This window comes from Alnus glutinosa, chromosome 11 (genome assembly GCF_958979055.1).
Source record: "Alnus glutinosa chromosome 11, dhAlnGlut1.1, whole genome shotgun sequence".
Taxonomy (NCBI): Eukaryota; Viridiplantae; Streptophyta; class Magnoliopsida; order Fagales; family Betulaceae; genus Alnus; species Alnus glutinosa.
Genome location: NC_084896.1, coordinates 25142521 through 25159557, shown reverse-complemented (window position 1 = coordinate 25159557; position 17037 = coordinate 25142521). Strand labels below are relative to the sequence as shown.

General features: G+C 34.4%; 2 protein-coding genes across 2 annotated transcripts; both read left to right on the top strand.

Annotated features, from left to right (window-relative positions):
- The first annotated feature begins 815 nt into the window (after positions 1-815).
- On the top strand, positions 816-3341 carry LOC133881395 (UDP-glycosyltransferase 84B1-like). Its single transcript, XM_062320312.1, has 2 exons — positions 816-1563; positions 2289-3341. Exons 1-2 carry the CDS (start codon positions 909-911, stop codon positions 3065-3067), a joined length of 1434 nt encoding a protein of 477 aa, XP_062176296.1. The 5' UTR covers positions 816-908; the 3' UTR covers positions 3068-3341.
- A 9968-nt stretch (positions 3342-13309) lies between these two features.
- Positions 13310-15527, top strand: LOC133881538 (gallate 1-beta-glucosyltransferase). The gene is made up of 2 exons (XM_062320483.1): positions 13310-14081; positions 14253-15527. Exons 1-2 carry the CDS (start codon positions 13419-13421, stop codon positions 15129-15131), a joined length of 1542 nt encoding a protein of 513 aa, XP_062176467.1. The 5' UTR covers positions 13310-13418; the 3' UTR covers positions 15132-15527.
- Positions 15528-17037: the final 1510 nt, after the last annotated feature.

The following is a 17037-nucleotide window of genomic DNA, read 5'->3' as shown; positions in this document are numbered from 1 at the left end:
AGATAAAGAAAAAAATATATTTAAATGATATAGTGAAATAATAGATAATAGGATGTACAATACCTATTGCCCATTAGTTAAAATAGATAAAGTAAGTTTTAGTTAGTTATTTTGCATATATATAAAAAATATATAAGTTATTGAGAGTGTTCTAGTATGTACATTACTTAATTATTTAAAATTTTAAGTTTATAGATTTAGTTTCAATTAATTATATTATTATTTTAAAAACTAATACTTACATAATCTGATTTTTTTTTTGGGGGGAATTAAAGAACTGGACTGCTGAAAAAGGCTGAAGAAAAAGAAATGGACAAAACCCTATCGCGAAAGCAGAAAATGGGGGGACGCTAGAGCTGCTACCAAAACTGATCAAGATTGTACGTTGTAACATGGGAAAAGGACAGGTCATGAGAAATTATGAATAAGAAGACAAGACGGGATTCCTGTGTTTGTGGATGAAAATATTATCGCCATTAATATCTGCATATATATCTTTAATGGACAACAATTGTGCAAAAATGGATTCGTTGCGACCACCCCCTAAAGCTCTTGAGAGTTGCGACGACCCCAACACCCGTGGAGCTACCTCTTCCTTCATTTTTAAAATAAAATTAAAAATAAAAATTCTTGTTAGGTTCTAGATCGTCGACCGTACGTCCATTTGATAACGATATATAAAATGTTTTGTAGGATGCAATTAATACTGGCCGGCTCTCAGTCCTCCTATCCTTTTTTCCTCCATCTAATTGATTAATTGGTTTTTCTTCTTGACAAGACATCATATATATGTATCATTTCCGTCAACATTAATGCCCACGATAGCCTAAAACGTTTTCCTTATAAATTACAACTCCACCTATCATTACTCACCACACCCGGCCAATTTCCCTTTTATCTGTTGAATCATGGCCTTGAATCATGAGCAACAAGAAGAAATTCATGTGCTAATGGTGGCATTCGCCTCTCAAGGCCATATCAACCCTTTGCTTAGACTAGGAAATCGCCTTGTCTCCAAAGGCCTCCACGTCTCCCTAGCCATCACTGAAGTATTTCAGCATCGTGTGGCCAATGCTTCCTCCTCCACTACCGCCAATTCCATCGCAGGAATCCAACTCCTATTCTTCTCCGACGGCTTCAGCGTCGACTATAACCGTGGCAGCAATCTTGACTACTACATGGAGACCCTGGGCAAAGTCGGACCGATTAACCTCTCAAACCTTATCAAAGATCATTTCCATGGTGGTAAAAGAAAACTCTCTTGCATCATCAACAATCCCTTTGTGCCATGGGTGGCAGAAGTTGCGGCGGAGAATCAAATTCCATGTGCCATGCTGTGGATTCAACCTTGTGCTCTCTACGCCATTTACCACCGCTTTTACAACAACCTCAACCCCTTTCCTACTCTAACAAACCCAGAAATGAGTGTCGATTTACCAGGCCTGCCATTGTTGCAGACACAAGACCTACCATCATTCGTTCTTCCTTCCAATACATTTGGGAGTCTTCCAAAGCTGATCGCGGAGACGTTCCAAAACATGAAGAAGCTGAAGTGGGTACTTGGTAATTTGTTAAATATTCGCTACTACTTATCTCAAAAGCTTAAATCGATAAAAGATTATTTTAATTATTTAATTTATAATCTAATACTTTTCTTTATTTTTGAACTCAAATTTTTCATTAATAGGTGAGACTTAATACACAGAATATTTAATTAAAATAAGAAATAAATGCATGTAAGTCCATGTTTTTTCAATGTATGTCTTTAGTGCTAGAATCTGGAAGAATATTATGCACCGATGCAATATATATTGATAATCCTCCACTTGTTTGGGATGATGTGGTGAGGTTGGGAGTGGCTGATTGGCGCAAAAAATCTGTTAGCTAATGTATGCAGGTTGGCTATGGGGATATTGTCCATAATCTCTGAAAAAACAGGAATGAAATTAAGCATGAAAGTCACCAAAAAATATAGAAAGCAGATTTTGAGGTATATTTACTGGGAGGTGCATACAAGAATCCTGGGAACGACGAGGAAGATTAAAAGGAATGAGGAAAACTTGCTTCTTTGCTGCAGTGGAATGTTATTGAGGAGCTGCTCTTTTGATCGATTTAATTTATATTATAGCACTCTTTTTCTTTTTTCTTTTTTTGAGCTTAAATTTTTTATTAATAAGTGAGGCCTGTGAAATATTTAATTGATAAATAACCATATTAAATCATTACTTATTTAAAAAATTTAAGCTGATAAAAAAAAAAAATTAATCATTTAATTTATATTCGTCCAGGTAACTCCTTCTACGAGCTTGAAAAGGAGCTCATTGATTCCATGGAAGAGCTCTGCCCAATACGGCCCGTTGGTCCTTTAGTCCCTCCTTCACTACTTGGGGAGGATCAAAATCTTGATATTGGTATTGATATGTGGAAGCCCGAGGAAAGCTGCATGGAGTGGCTCAACCATCAAACACCTTCTTCGGTTATCTATATTTCCTTCGGCAGCCTTATCATGTTATCTGATCAGCAATTTGAGAGCATTGCAACAGCCCTAAAGAACAACAACCATCCATTTCTTTGGGTGGTAAAGGGTTCAGAAATCCGAAGGACCTCAGATGGTACCGGAGGATTGCCATCGGAGTTTCTGGAAGAAACAAAAGACCAAGGAATTGTCGTGCCGTGGAGCCCTCAAACAAAGGTTTTAGCCCACCCGGCTGTTGCATGCTTCTTAACGCATTGTGGGTGGAATTCCATGCTGGAGGCCGTAGCGTCTGGCGTGCCAATGATTGCATATCCACAGTGGACAGACCAGCCTACAAATGCAAAGCTTATTGCTGATGTTTTAAAGGTAGGTGTGAGGCTTCGGCCGGAAAGCAGTGGGGTCATAACAGCCGAGGAAGTAGAAAAATGTATCAAAGAAGTTATGGTTGGGGCTAGGTCAGAGGAATTTAAGAATAATGCAGTGGAATTCAAGCGGACGGCTCGGTTGGCGTCGGCCGAAGGCGGCTCCTCAGATCGGAATATCCAAGTTCTTGTGGATGAGATTGTTAGCAGTTGTTCCACGGGTGTTTGATGTGTTAATGGCGTGTAGTGCAAGTGCATGCTGTCGGCCATGAAAGGCAAGTTTAGGTTAGCGGTCATAAATTCGTTGATAATAGATGGGAAATTAAGTTTTGTCCTTGTATTATGGTCTTTCCCGTAACTATGGTAGGGCCATTTACAAATAAACGACAATGATATGAAATATGAATCAATTGGGACTATTAAGAATATGCCGTCATGGTTTTGAAACTTTTTTCCTTGTGTTGCTTATTAGAAAAATAATAGAAACTTGTTTCTTTATGTCATGATCTTGTTGCGGGACCAAACCAGTCGGTGATGACCCATTTTGTTTTTGTTTTTTTTTTTTTGTTTAGTTATTTTTATTATTAAAAAAAAAGTAGTTGAGCAAACTTTATAAAAAAAGACAAACTAAGTACACTACTCAACAGAGATAATATGAGCGTTATAATGAGGGATTTTCTCAATGAAAATTTGTTCCTCATTAAGATTGAGGGTTTCCTTCGCAAGACGGTGGGTAGCCCTATTAGCAATTTGTCTAGTATGAGATACCTTTCATTGTTCGAGTCCACTTAATAATACCCCACGAGCCTCCTCAATTAGATGCCCATATTTACCACTATTACAATATTCTTTTTGCGCGCATGGCCTGCACCACTTGGAGAGCATCTCCTTCAACTTCACCCATTGATATTCATATATATCAACAAGTACAACAAAACAAAGCAAACAACTAGTTAAACAAGGAACATAAAAAAATAAAAAATAAATTAATAAATAAAATGGATAACTTCCCTTAAGGATATCAAACTATCACCTTATTTGACTTAAGGGTACAGAACTTCAAAACGTCTCAAATTAAGATATTCAGTTTTCAAAACGTCTCAATTACAAGTACTCCATTAGGATCTGCCGTTAAATTCTATCAAAATTTCCAACATACCCCTGTATTTATTTAAATTAAAAAGTTGAAAAATTAAAGAAATTTTAATTAAAAAAAAAAACAAGAAGAAGAAAAGGGGTGGCTCGGCAACCACCCTTGTCCACCTCTGGCCCAGCCAAGGGGCGGTTGCCGAGCCACCAATTTTCTTCTTGTTTTTTTTTTAATTAATAAAATTAATTTTTTAAGTTTTTAATTTTTCTAACTTTTTAGTTTTATATTATTTTAAATTTCTTTTTTTTTTTAAAAGAATTGTTTTTTATTTTAATTTTTAAGAAAATATGGGTATTATAGGAATATTTCGATAAAAATGACATTTTTAGACCACTTTGTTAGTTTGATGGGTCACCTTAGTGCTTTTAAAAATTCAAAGGGCTATTCTAAAATCGGGTGCGAATTTAAAAGACTTTTTATATATTTTTTCCTTTATAAAATAATTAAAATTAGCCATATAACTTTCTTCTTCTTTTTTTTTTTTTTCTTTTTTTTTTTTTTTTTTTTTTTTTTTGGACATAGTCACATAGCCATATAACATTTTACGCGCGCTGCAAGCCTGCAACTCCGAAGTAACCATAATGGCCCATAAACACACAAGAAGTAATTGCGATTAGAAGCCTAGGCCTCACTTTTTTCTATTGAAATCTGATGCCATTCCACCTTGTCTTCCGACCCAAATATCATTTGCTGGGTTTGGGCCAACTTTAGCCCATTCCCCCAACAAATGTTGTATTGTAGTGTTTTTTAACCGTCTAATTAAATTAAATTTTAAATTTTTTATTAAAAAGAAAGAATAAAATTAAATTTGATCCGTTAAAAAATTACAACATATATGCTAATTTTTTAAGGGCACCAAATCCCCTCTTTCTTGTTTTTTTTTTTCAATTGACCATCGTGAACTATTATCATTTTTGCAATCTCTGTTCTAAAGTTAAAAAACTCTCGAATCAAAATTTAGAAAAATTGTAATATACCCATTTGTTAGAATTTAACAGAAATCCTAACAAAGTGGTAAGAAATTTTCAAAACATGCTCATTTTTTTTCTTAAAATAATAATAATTGTAATTTAAGGATAATTTTATAATTTTATAAAGTTTACATGAGTATAATGGTTATTTTATCATTTTGACGGTTTAATCTAACCCCAAACCCTAAGGCCTCGTTTGATTTGTAGAATGACTATTCTATTAGGAAAAAAGGAATAGCTATTCCTAGAAATAGAATGTGCTGAAATGAAATGATTATTCTTAATTATTAGTTTGGTAACAACCCATATATTTTACTTAAAATACAATCAAAATTATCAAAAAAATATTCACATTATATATATATATATTTAAAAAAAAAAATTATTGTTTTGAAAACTATAGGGTGGCCAACCACCTATTGGGGATTTGGGGTGGTCGTGGGTGGCCAACCAACCACCCCCAGAGACCATATGGTGTGAACACCACGAGGTGTTCCGGGGTGGTTGGCTAGCCATTGTTAAGGAGAGGTTGGAGTTTCGTTTTTTGTTTAAAAAAAAAAAAAAATGGAAGGAAATATAAAAATAAGAGTGGTTTTTTTTTTTTGGAAAATTTAGTCTATTTCCATTGGGATAGTTATTCCTCTCATTTTCTAGAAGAATATGTATTCCTCTTCGTAACGAAATATGTATTTTTAATAAGAATAATTATTTCAAGGAATAGACCCCCACCAAACATAAGAAGTTTATTCCGTAAATCAAACAAGGCCTAAAGAGATGTGCAATTCCAAAAAAATGAAAGTACAATAAATTAAATTAAAAAGAGCTTAAATTTTTTGAAATGAATATTACAAAAATAATAAAAATTCAGGGGTCAAGTGTTATAAAAACAAACAAACAAGCAAAACCGGATCGTCCATCCATAATTAAAGAAAGAATAATTAGTTAGACTTGCTGGCCGGTCGGATATTGAAAAGCAGCGGGAGCTACTCCCCCATCTCGTTTCAAGTTTCAACTACCATTACAGGTACGTAGCTAATCAAACGGTCATTTCTCTGATTGGTAATTACAACTCGATGGATCGCCCGTATGTCTTTCTTTTGACCAACAAGCTTTCCACTTTGTTTATTCCTTTGTATCCAATGAAGCTAAGCGTGGATCATCGTGCATGGGTTGCGACTTGCCGGTTACGGACTTGTCTCTTTTGAACTACAACACGACAAAAAACTCATTTCTTAAATAATTAATACTAAATTATTATTATTTGACATATACATATATGTATGTAGATTGTATGAATATCATTATTTTATATACATACGTACATACACTGATAGTTGTATATTGTGAAAGTCAAACTTGGTAGACCAATTCATTAATCTTAGATGGGTTTAAGGTTTATGCTTATATTCTTCTTTCTGTTTTATTAAAGTTTTGTTTGTTTTAATTTAAAAATGTTTTTTTTAAGATAAAATAAAAACTACTTATTTTTTATTGTTTGGTAGTGTTAAATTACCACTTATTATAAAAGATTAATTTAATAAGAATATGTAAATTATATTTAACTCTGAAGGGATCAGAGTATCACACACATGGGAGATTTTTTTTTTAAAAAAAAAAAAAAGAAAAAGAAAAAGAAAAAAACAGCCATCATATATAGTGAATAGTGTACGGCTTTATATATTTCAATGAAACACTCGGTTTCATCGATTATCTTGATCAAACCCCTTTTCCTAAATTTAATTAATTACCTTCAGAAGCAAGGGTTAATTAGGGATTAAATGCACGTACGTAGAATTTATGTTAAATCAATCGTAAGTGTGACATAATATTATGATCATAACGATGTCACTCCTAATATCATCCCCCACTCCCCCGATTTAAAAGCTTACGTGTTACACAAAATTCTTAATAATATAAATAAAGAACAAAAAATTATTCCCTCCTATCTTTTGTTAAAGTATTGATTAAATGATTAAATTGATCTCTTCCATCTTATAAACTTAAGCTTTTAGGATAAGGGTTCCGTTTGAGTTTGCGATTTTAAAAAGTGCAATTTAGAAATAGTAGTTTTACAATGTACGATTTGAAAAAGTGATTTTTAAAAATGTAGTTAAGCGTTTGCAAAATTGGACTTTGATTTTTAAAATCGCAGGTTAGTCCTTAAAATTTTGCGTTTTCAAACAAGCACCACATTGCTTACGATTTGAAAAAGCAGTTTTATGCATTTTCAAATCGTAATTTTTAAAAGATGCAATTTTCAATTGGTTCATTTTTTACTATTTGGTTTAAAATCATATTTTTTGTCTACGAAATTGTAATCTCAAACGCATCTTAAGTGGTGATTTAACATGGTATCAGAGCCAAATATCCTGATTTCGAAACTTGGCTCCGTCATTTACCCACATTTCAATTAAATAGTATACATGTTGGGCCTCACCTATTGATTAAGTGATTCAAGTAGTTTGAGTCCAAATATAAGAGAAATAGTTAAAATATTAATTAAATGATTATATTTACATTTTTTTATAAATTTAAACTTTTAGAATAAGTGATAATTTAATATCTTTTATCTGGTATATACGTATGTAAAAAATAGAAATACAAAAATCATCCTCACAGACATATTTTTTTATTGGTGCAAGACGTATGTCCCGTATCATGTACGTGGGTCCAATTTTCCCATATTATACACGTAAGAAATTCCTGATCCAGGTGGAAGAGATGTGACCTATTGTTCTTGTAATCTCGAGATTGGGTCCAATGTCCAATCCTTTCTCTTTTTTTTTTTTTTCTTTTTTTTTTTTTTCAGACACAAAGAAACAAATAAATGTCTAATTAGATGTCATATAATATGTTTAATTTGTTACGTTATTCGTAACCAACATTCTCTTTGCTGCAGAATCTAGTTAAGCGACCGCATTAACCTAATAACTGGCCACTTGTCAAGACCCTAACTCGATCGGGGCTTAAAGTATCTAATTTGCCACGTCATTTTTTTTAATATATTTTGTTTTGGAGACTTGCTATTAATACATATTTTCAAGACCTTCTCCCATCTTCATATTTTTTAAAATTATCATTATCTTCATATTTTTTAAAATTATCATTGCATCTGTGTGGGATCCACACAGAAAATGAAATGAATCATATATTTCTCTTTGTTTCGTGAGAACTCTTCATTTCTCGCATAGAGGGTTCTTGAAATGAGTAATGCTACGTACAGAGATAGAGCTACATTGGAGGCTTGAGCCCCAAGCTACCATGTTTTTTCTTAAAAAAAATTTAAAAATTTAAAATTAAAATTTTACTCCTAAATTTTATATATATATATATATTTTTTTTTTATAGTTTTGTCCCCTATATATATATATATATATATATATATTTTTTTTTTTCCAATTTTACATTCCAAATTCCAAATGCTAGCTCCGCCGCTCCTAGCTACACGTACTTATATTCAACTCTCATTTCACTTTCATTTTACTTGGTTTATGTATGTGACAGTTTCATCAGCTTTCGAAACAATCTTTATTAAAAAAATGAAAAAAATTCAAGTGCCAACGGCTACCGACACTATTACACCAACCTAATAAAATAAAAAATTAAAGTAAAAATATTTAGAATTAGTCGCTAAAAGACAAAAATTTCAAATTCTTTAAAGAAAACAATTAAGACAAGGGAGCTCTAGATTGTAGGAAAGCTTTTTGCCAGCCGTCTTTGTTGACAAAAAATTTGCAGCTCCAAAACTCTCCATGGTTTGTAGTACGTCATCTTCAAATGGGGCTGGGCCCCACACATAATTAATTATCCAACAGTATGTGGTGGTCAGAGATCAGTGGTCACCAATCGACATCTGACCAAGTGTGTTGAATTTACGGCTACTAACATTCCAAGTCATGGAGTTATCCTTGGACCGAGGGTTGTACGTACCATCCTATAAGAGATGAGAAGGTCAACACAACGACACGGCCATTTGGTGATCGATCGGAGAAAAGACTACCGGCCGGCCATTTTCTGGTACATCGATCGATGATCTCGTCAATTCTCAGTCAAAGAAAGCATAGAAGTATTGGTACGTGCTTCGAGTAAGATTTGTTGTTATAAAAAACGTACGACTTCTCGCTAGCTGCTACTTTCTTTGTCAGAGTGAAGGAAAGGAGCTTATAATTTTCAAAAACCATAGTAATATACAAAGTAAACAGTGTTTAAATGGTAGCCCAAATCATCTACAGTCCAAAAAAATAATTGTAGAAAATCATTTTCTTATTTATGATGCCACAACCTTAATTAATTATGTATGACTTGTTTGTTGCATACCTTAGCACCCCAGCACATAAACCAGAGACCCAATTAATTTCTTCATCATTTGCATGATTTTTTCTATTAAGATAGGTATTGAAGCCTTAATTACATTAGTTTAGCTAGTGTTACGACCCAAATGTTGTTTTGACTAATCGATCGGGATATTAAAATAGTACCAGGACGATTGAGCTGCATTTGGCTCACTAATAACTGGAAAAACATTTGGTGAGTTGCTATAGTGCTCACTATTCACTCCCCAAATGTGAAAAAAGTAATAAAAAAATCTTTAATATTCTATCTCCTCTCAAGGAAAAATAAAAATCTTGAAAAATAATATTTAAATAGAATAGCAAATGTGAATATATAGCTAAAATAGAGAGCATTTGCTGAGGCTAGCTGATGTGAATGAGCTCTACAAGAGCATTGCATACCAGTTAGAGTAGCATATATATTAGTTTATGTGTAATATATTCATGAACTAATTAATATTCCACTGCATGTATTTGACATTTGGATATATATGGAACAATTATAAGATGAAACATCCCTCCTTTTTTGTAGTGGAAACACCTATATCTTTCAATATTATATAATATAAAAAGTCTCAACTTAATTTATTCAGAAGAAAGTACGTCGATCGATCGGGGAATTAATATCGAAGGCATATATGAAGCTTGCACACTTGACTGCGCGCAGCCATATGATCATGAGCATTATTGTTACGTTTGACCACATCCTTCTTTCTTTCTTTCTTTCTTTCTTTTTTCTTTTTCTTTTTTTTTTTTTTTTTTTTTTTTGCTGATTGACTTACAAGTAGGAAAATGAGATGGGACTAAAAAGAAAGCTGGGACATTACAAGCACTCTTCTTATGAGTGCCCTTTTGGTGGCACTTTAAACCTTTGTATTCTTGTTCTTTAATGATAATTTTAGTTATCAAGAATAATAACTAGGGCCGCAAAAATCGCAAGATGTTCATGGCACAAGGCAGTTTTGTTTTATGCTCTGTCATGCATAGACTCATAAATTTATAAAATAAAGAGAAACCTTAAACAGTGTGTGTGTGTATATATATATATATATAAACAAATAATATTGTTTATGTAAATTGAAATAAAAAATAAGGACTTTGAAAATTGGGAGAAAGTTAAATACAATGAACATTCTTATTCTAACTTTCAGAATACATCCCACAGCTAATGGTCAACCTGCTTGTCCAACGCAACTTTCATACTTGAAAAGTTGATCATATGAAAATGATTGGAATCGGTAGGAAAGAGTTTAAGGATCAATTTGTTTGTCTAGTTCTCTTTTCCTTTCGGCAAAAGGTTGGTTCAATTGAGGATGACAATTCCTACCATTGGCTGCTCGAATTGCATATAATTCATCGAGCAACCATGCAATTATAAAGGATTCCCATGTATATATCATGCATTTAAAGCAATCAATTCGAATAATGTATAGTGAATACAGTAGGTAACGGGTCAATTCCTTTTTAATTTGTTTTTGTTAGGGGCCTGATCAATACCATTAGTGAGCTCGGGCCTCTGTGGGGAAATGTTCCCGTGTGTTGGTGTGTGTGCCCTTTTGATGAGCCCAGGTCCCTGGTTAATTAGGGCCGAGCCCACTTTTGGGCACGTTAAGTCTTACCATAATCGAGTAATGTTAAACGTAAAACTCTTGTCTCCCTAAAAAATTAAAAATGATATGATTTTTAAAATCATAATTAATTCTAATGGTAATTTTAAAAGTTACGTTAATTGGGAGAGACAAAAGGGGAACTTTTCGTTTAGCATTACTCACTATACTCTAGTCATTCCACGTTGCTATTTACTAAATTAATTTTTTTTTTTTTAAAAAAAAAAAAAAATCTTCTAATGGTCCTAAAATATTATAATAGGTCTTATGTTTAGTATTACTCACCATAATCTAGCAATTAATACTGTCAACCTAAAACTTTCGTATGCTTGTAATTAATGTTGACCCTATATTAATTAATTGGTCGTCATTAGGATGGCAAAGGGTCTTCACCATTAATGGGGTGATTTAGATTATAGAGTTTGGGATGAAGTTAATTAGGAATAGTAATTAAACTTGACTGAAGCTTTGAGTTGCATGGGTTAGTGATAATAAAACCCAAATTGGGTTATAGTTCCTTACATCTTTCAGTAACCAATTAAATTTATCTTTCAAATTTTATTGCTTAATTTTTCATCACCATTAAGATAATGACAGCTAAATTTATAAAAAAGAAATTGTAATAAAAAACAGTAACATTACACGTCAGCCTGCAAGTGAAGAATAAATTACTGAATGGCTAATTTATTAAGGGAAATGGTAGGCAGGGGACACTCATCCGTCCCCTGTCCTACTTTTAATAATATAATAATATATTATATAAGCAAAAAGTGATAAAATCAAAGAAAATAAATGAAAAAGTAATATAATATATTGTTATATTATTAAAAGTAGGACAGGGGACGGATGAGTGTTCCCTGCCTATCATAGCTCATTTATTAAAGATCGAGTCTTCGAAAAGAAATGTGTTTTTTACAGGGTGAAACAGTGGTCTTGACAACGAAAGTTCACGACCAGTTAAAGCTTCAAAACAAGAAGAGAAAATTAATTTGTCCTTCTCCTTCTTCAGAAGGACAAATTAATTTTCTCTTCTACGTACACACACAAACAAACTGTACAGAGCTACTTAATTATGTATCTATGACGTACGTGAGGGGAAAGAATTTGGGAGTGGCCGGGAATGCAGACTCCGTTACCCAACCTGCTTTCGGTATGAGATGCCTTTTTACAAAAGGTACCTTAAAGGAAGAAGTTTGTTCAAGGCTTATAAAGCCTACAACTTAGGTATACATTGGCAACGTGAGACTCTTAACACGCCCCCTCACGTGTGGTACTATTGTCCAAACATGTGTACAACGGGAGGGAAGACCCAATATTATCCAAAACCCTGAAGCTTTAATACCAAATAAAGTTCATTGAACCTTACTCTTCTACAAAAGGCACCTTAATTAAATGAAGATGTTTGCTTAAGGCTTATAAAGCCCACAACCTAAGCATACCTTGGTAATGTGGGAGTACTCTAACAATTATGTTTGAAATGATGTTCGGGTAATAATTGTTTTTGAAAAAAAATAGTAAAGAAAAAAAAAAGAGTTGAGTTGAGAACAGTTCCCAAATATCTCCTAGCTACTTGGGATTAGATTATTTAAAATTTTAGTTAAAGTTATAATTAAGATGTAATATAGACAAATACTCGATCGTTTCGTGATTATATATATACCCGATTTATTACAAATAGACGGTTGGTGATATTAATTATTATTAGTTTATAAATAAAAATAATTAATCTAAGTACGTACTTCAAACATAAAATTAAATAATAATTAACTAACTAATGATTAGTATGATTTATGAAAATTATAAATAACAATAATATTTACTCTAAATATTGGATAGGCAAATAGCTCGTGAACGGAAACAAATTCTTTCAAAAAAAAAATATAAATGAATTGAGTTTGAACAAATTATATATCTAACGTGTTTATAAACTCTAACCCAACTCGTGTCGAAAAAGAAAGAAAACATATTACAAATCCTACTCTCCTCCCTTTCTACTTAAAGATCGATGGGGCTAATATATGGTTTTGTAATTCCCGCCTTTAGCAAATTAATTTAATGCTGTAGATTTACTTAATTAGCTAGGCGTAAATTATAATTGTTTTTTATTGGGACGTCTCATGAGATAGACGACGTGACATTTTATATATAGAATCAAACATAATCAAGAAAGTTACGTGGATTTAACAGTACGTTGAGCTGACGAGGTCCATCCGTTATCAATTACGCGATGGCAATCGCCAACCCCTCGGTCTCTGCCTTGAATTAATCTTGGTCTTGATCCTTATCATCTCTATTTGTTTTTGCGTCTCTAAACCAAACCTTCAAATTTCAAGTACATAATTTAGGTACCTAACGGTCGTATTTCTTTCCAACAGTACTAAACTTTTGAGCAGTCCTGCGGTATATATTTGCAGTCTTCCTGATCCCCATGCCCACCATCCAATCCCACACATACATATTTGTACACAGAAATCTCTCTCAACCAAGCTTAACCAGTAGATCGATCATCTGATCAGAAAGAATGGGATCGGAAGCTCTAGTTCATGTTCTTCTGATTTCTTTCCCAGGCCAAGGCCATGTCAACCCTCTTCTAAGACTTGGAAAGCGCCTGGCTTCAAAGGGTTTGCTTGTCACCTTCTCCACCCCGGAAAGCATCGGCAAACAGATGAGGAAAGCCAGCAACATCACCGACGAGCCTGCCCCAGTTGGTGAGGGCTTCATCCGGTTCGAATTCTTCGAAGACGGCTGGGATGAGAACGAGACAAGGCGCCAAGACTTGGACCAGTACTTGCCGCAACTCGAGCTCGTCGGCAAAGAGGTATTCCCTGAGATGATCAGGAGAAACGCAGAGCAGGGACGCCCCATCTCTTGCCTGATCAACAATCCTTTTATTCCTTGGGTTTCTGACGTGGCTGAGAGTCTTGGCCTCCCTTCCGCCATGCTTTGGGTCCAATCTTGCGCTTGCTTCTCCTCGTACTACCACTACTGCCATGGCCTGGTTCCTTTCCCTTCTGAAGCAGAACCCTTTATTGATGTTCAATTGCCATGTATGCCGCTTTTGAAGTACGATGAAGTTCCTAGCTTCTTGTACCCCACCACCCCCTACCCATTCCTGAGGAGGGCCATTCTCGGACAATACAGGAACTTGGACAAACCTTTCTGCATATTGATGGACACGTTTCAGGTATTAACTTAGATCAACGCTTGTTGTATACAAAGTATGTACACTCTATATTTTTTTTTATAAAAAATTAAATAAATAAACATAAATTTATTTAATTATTTAATTTCTAATATTATTATACGACTTTTTGTTAAGTTGAATTTAATTATTTAATTTATATCCTAATACCAGGAACTCGAGCATGATGTGATCGAGTATGTGTCCAAGCTCTGCCCAATCAAAACCGTCGGGCCTCTCTTCAAGAACCCCAAGGCACAGAACACAACCGTGCGCGGCGACTTCATGAAGGCCGACGACTGCATGGAGTGGCTGGACTCAAAGCCACCGCAGTCTGTCGTGTACATCTCCTTCGGCAGCGTGGTCTACTTGACACAACCGCAAGTGGACGAGATCGCTCACGGGCTCTTGAACTCCGGGGTTTCGTTCTTGTGGGTGATGAAGCCACCTCACAAGGATTCGGGCTACGAACTGCTCGTTCTCCCGGACGGATTCTTGGAGAAAGCTGGCGACAAAGGCAGAGTGGTTCACTGGAGTCCACAAGAGCAAGTTCTGGCTCACCCCTCTGTCGCATGCTTTGTGACGCATTGCGGATGGAACTCAACCATGGAGTCACTCACCTCCGGGATGCCGGTGGTGGCGTTCCCGCAATGGGGCGACCAAGTCACCGACGCAGTGTACTTGGTGGATGTGTTCAAGACTGGCTTGAGAATGTGTCGTGGTGAGGCTGAGAACAGGGTGATCACTAGGGACGAGATCGAGAAGTGCTTGGTGGAGGCCACGGTTGGGCCCAAGGCTGTGGAGATGAAGCAGAACGCCTTGAAGTGGAAGGCTGCGGCGGAAGATGCGGTGGCGGAGGGTGGCTCGTCCGACCGGAACATCCAAGCCTTTGTAGATGAGGTGAGGAAGAGAAGCATTGCTCTCACTAGTAAGTCAGCGGCTAGCGTCATTAATGGTGTTGAAGATTTGGCCAACAAAACAGTCGCCAATGGGCTTGCAGAATTGGTTGAGTCGAAGGCAAATGGGAAAGTGGAGTTAGTTGGGTCGTCCTAAATCTCGGGTGCTTATTGGTTAGGGTTTAAATAAAGGAAAATGATAAAAATACTCACGGTGCACAACAAGTGTACAACATCAAGATACAATGAAGTGGAATCTACACATTGGGCCCTACTTTATTGTGTCTTGCTGTTGTGCACCTGTTGTACACGGTAAGTACAAGAATCATTCTCCAAACAGAAATATGAAGATCGGCAGTACGTGTTAGGTAAGGATTGGACGGTGGACCGAATTTTGCATGCAATAACTGGGATACCTTATATTGGGTATTCGTAAGTTTTCTTTTCTTTTTCTTTGCTACATAATTAGGCGTCCGTGGTTTGGACGCAATGTTTATTTTGCTTTTTTGTTGAGTTTGTTTGATATATATAAATTATGTAACTTCTGTTCTAATTAATTTTGCAATTCCTAAGTCCTAATTAGTGTCACTAAATTTATGTTTGCATTAAGCCTGATTTGCTTATTTATCTACAGAAAAAAAAAAAAAAATTCCCAAGCTATTACGGTTTTATCATATATATTCTCTTTTATGAACTCACATGGTTTATAAAAATGAATGTCACATAGACTGATAATTAAATAATGTTAGTTTGTAAAATCCACGTTTTAATGGCTAACGTAATTTATACTACATAAACTGCCACATCAGTTCATAAAAAACTTATAATAAAATCAGTAACACATTTAACGATATCCAAAGAAGAAATAAAGAGTTTGTTTGCTAATATTTTTTAGAATGTACTTCTTATTTTATTTTTTTGTTGTAATTTGATATATAAGTGAAAATAATTTTGAGTATTTTATGTATTAAGTTGTTTAATTTGTTAATATTTTCACTTTTTTTTCAGTTAAAAAAGGGAAGAAAAAAAAAAGAAGTCTAGAAAGCATTAAGGATGTGTTTTAGGAGTTTGTAAAAAAGCACATCATGGGTACTGTTAATTCTACTGCAAGTCTAATAATAATAATAATAATAATAATTTTTTTTTTTTTTTTTTTAAAAGTATCCATAGAAAGGTAAAGGAAAGGATGTCAAAGTGAAAGAGCGAATCCCAAGTTCTAGCTGGATGCATAGAGTAACTACCACGTCACTATCGATATTTTCTCCCTCATATCCCATGCTACAAACACCAACTTTTCAAGATCATCTTCATTTAATGTAATAGTGAAGATTTAGTTTTTTTTTTTAAGTTTTTTTTTTTTTTTTCATATTTTAATGTAATATTGTTTTTTTTGTTTTGTTTTTTTTTTTTTTTTTGGGGGGGGGGGGGGGGGGGGGGTCAACGGCTATGTAGCCTACGTTGAACACCCATATGCAAGCTGTAAAAGTTTCTTCAATGATGCACGATTACTCGCCAATGATTTCGGCGAGTATAGGGGAATAAACTTCGTTTGTAGTGTCCGGTGGGTTTGCTCTAACATTTACTTAATCTCATTTAAGTATTAATAATTAAACACGACCATTACATTATTAATTAGGATCTTTATAAATAATAATAATAATAATAATAAAAATAACTTTAATCTATTCAATTCGTATAAATTATTTAGCATTGTGTCTCCTAAAAGAAGCAAGATATTTGGTTATTACTTCCGTTTTGTGATTTTGTGCTTGGGTGAACGTATTACATTGGCTGTGTTGTGCTTTCCTTTGGGCTTGGGTTATGTTTTTTCTTTATAGGAGAGTGGGCCTTTCATCGAGCCATGTAGAAGAAAATGAGATAAAAGAGTGATGCGAGATCCATTTTTTCACCTTGGGTAGTGGGTTATGAAATGGGCATGTGTCATGTGAGAAATAAGATTTTTGTTGAGTTTCTGTTTTTGCTTCTCAAATACGCAAATTGATGGAAAAGTGATTTAAGCTGCTAAAGTGAATTAACGATTGAAGTTTACTTGAGAGGGTGCA

Coding starts and splice junctions, on each gene's coding strand:
- LOC133881395 (XM_062320312.1), top strand. CDS start 909: ATGGCCTTGAATCATGAGCAACAAGAAGAAATTCATGTGCTAATGGTG. Junction 1,564..2,288: donor GAAGCTGAAGTGGGTACTTG/GTAATTTGTTAA, acceptor ATATTCGTCCAG/GTAACTCCTTCTACGAGCTT.
- LOC133881538 (XM_062320483.1), top strand. CDS start 13,419: ATGGGATCGGAAGCTCTAGTTCATGTTCTTCTGATTTCTTTCCCAGGC. Junction 14,082..14,252: donor TATTGATGGACACGTTTCAG/GTATTAACTTAG, acceptor TCCTAATACCAG/GAACTCGAGCATGATGTGAT.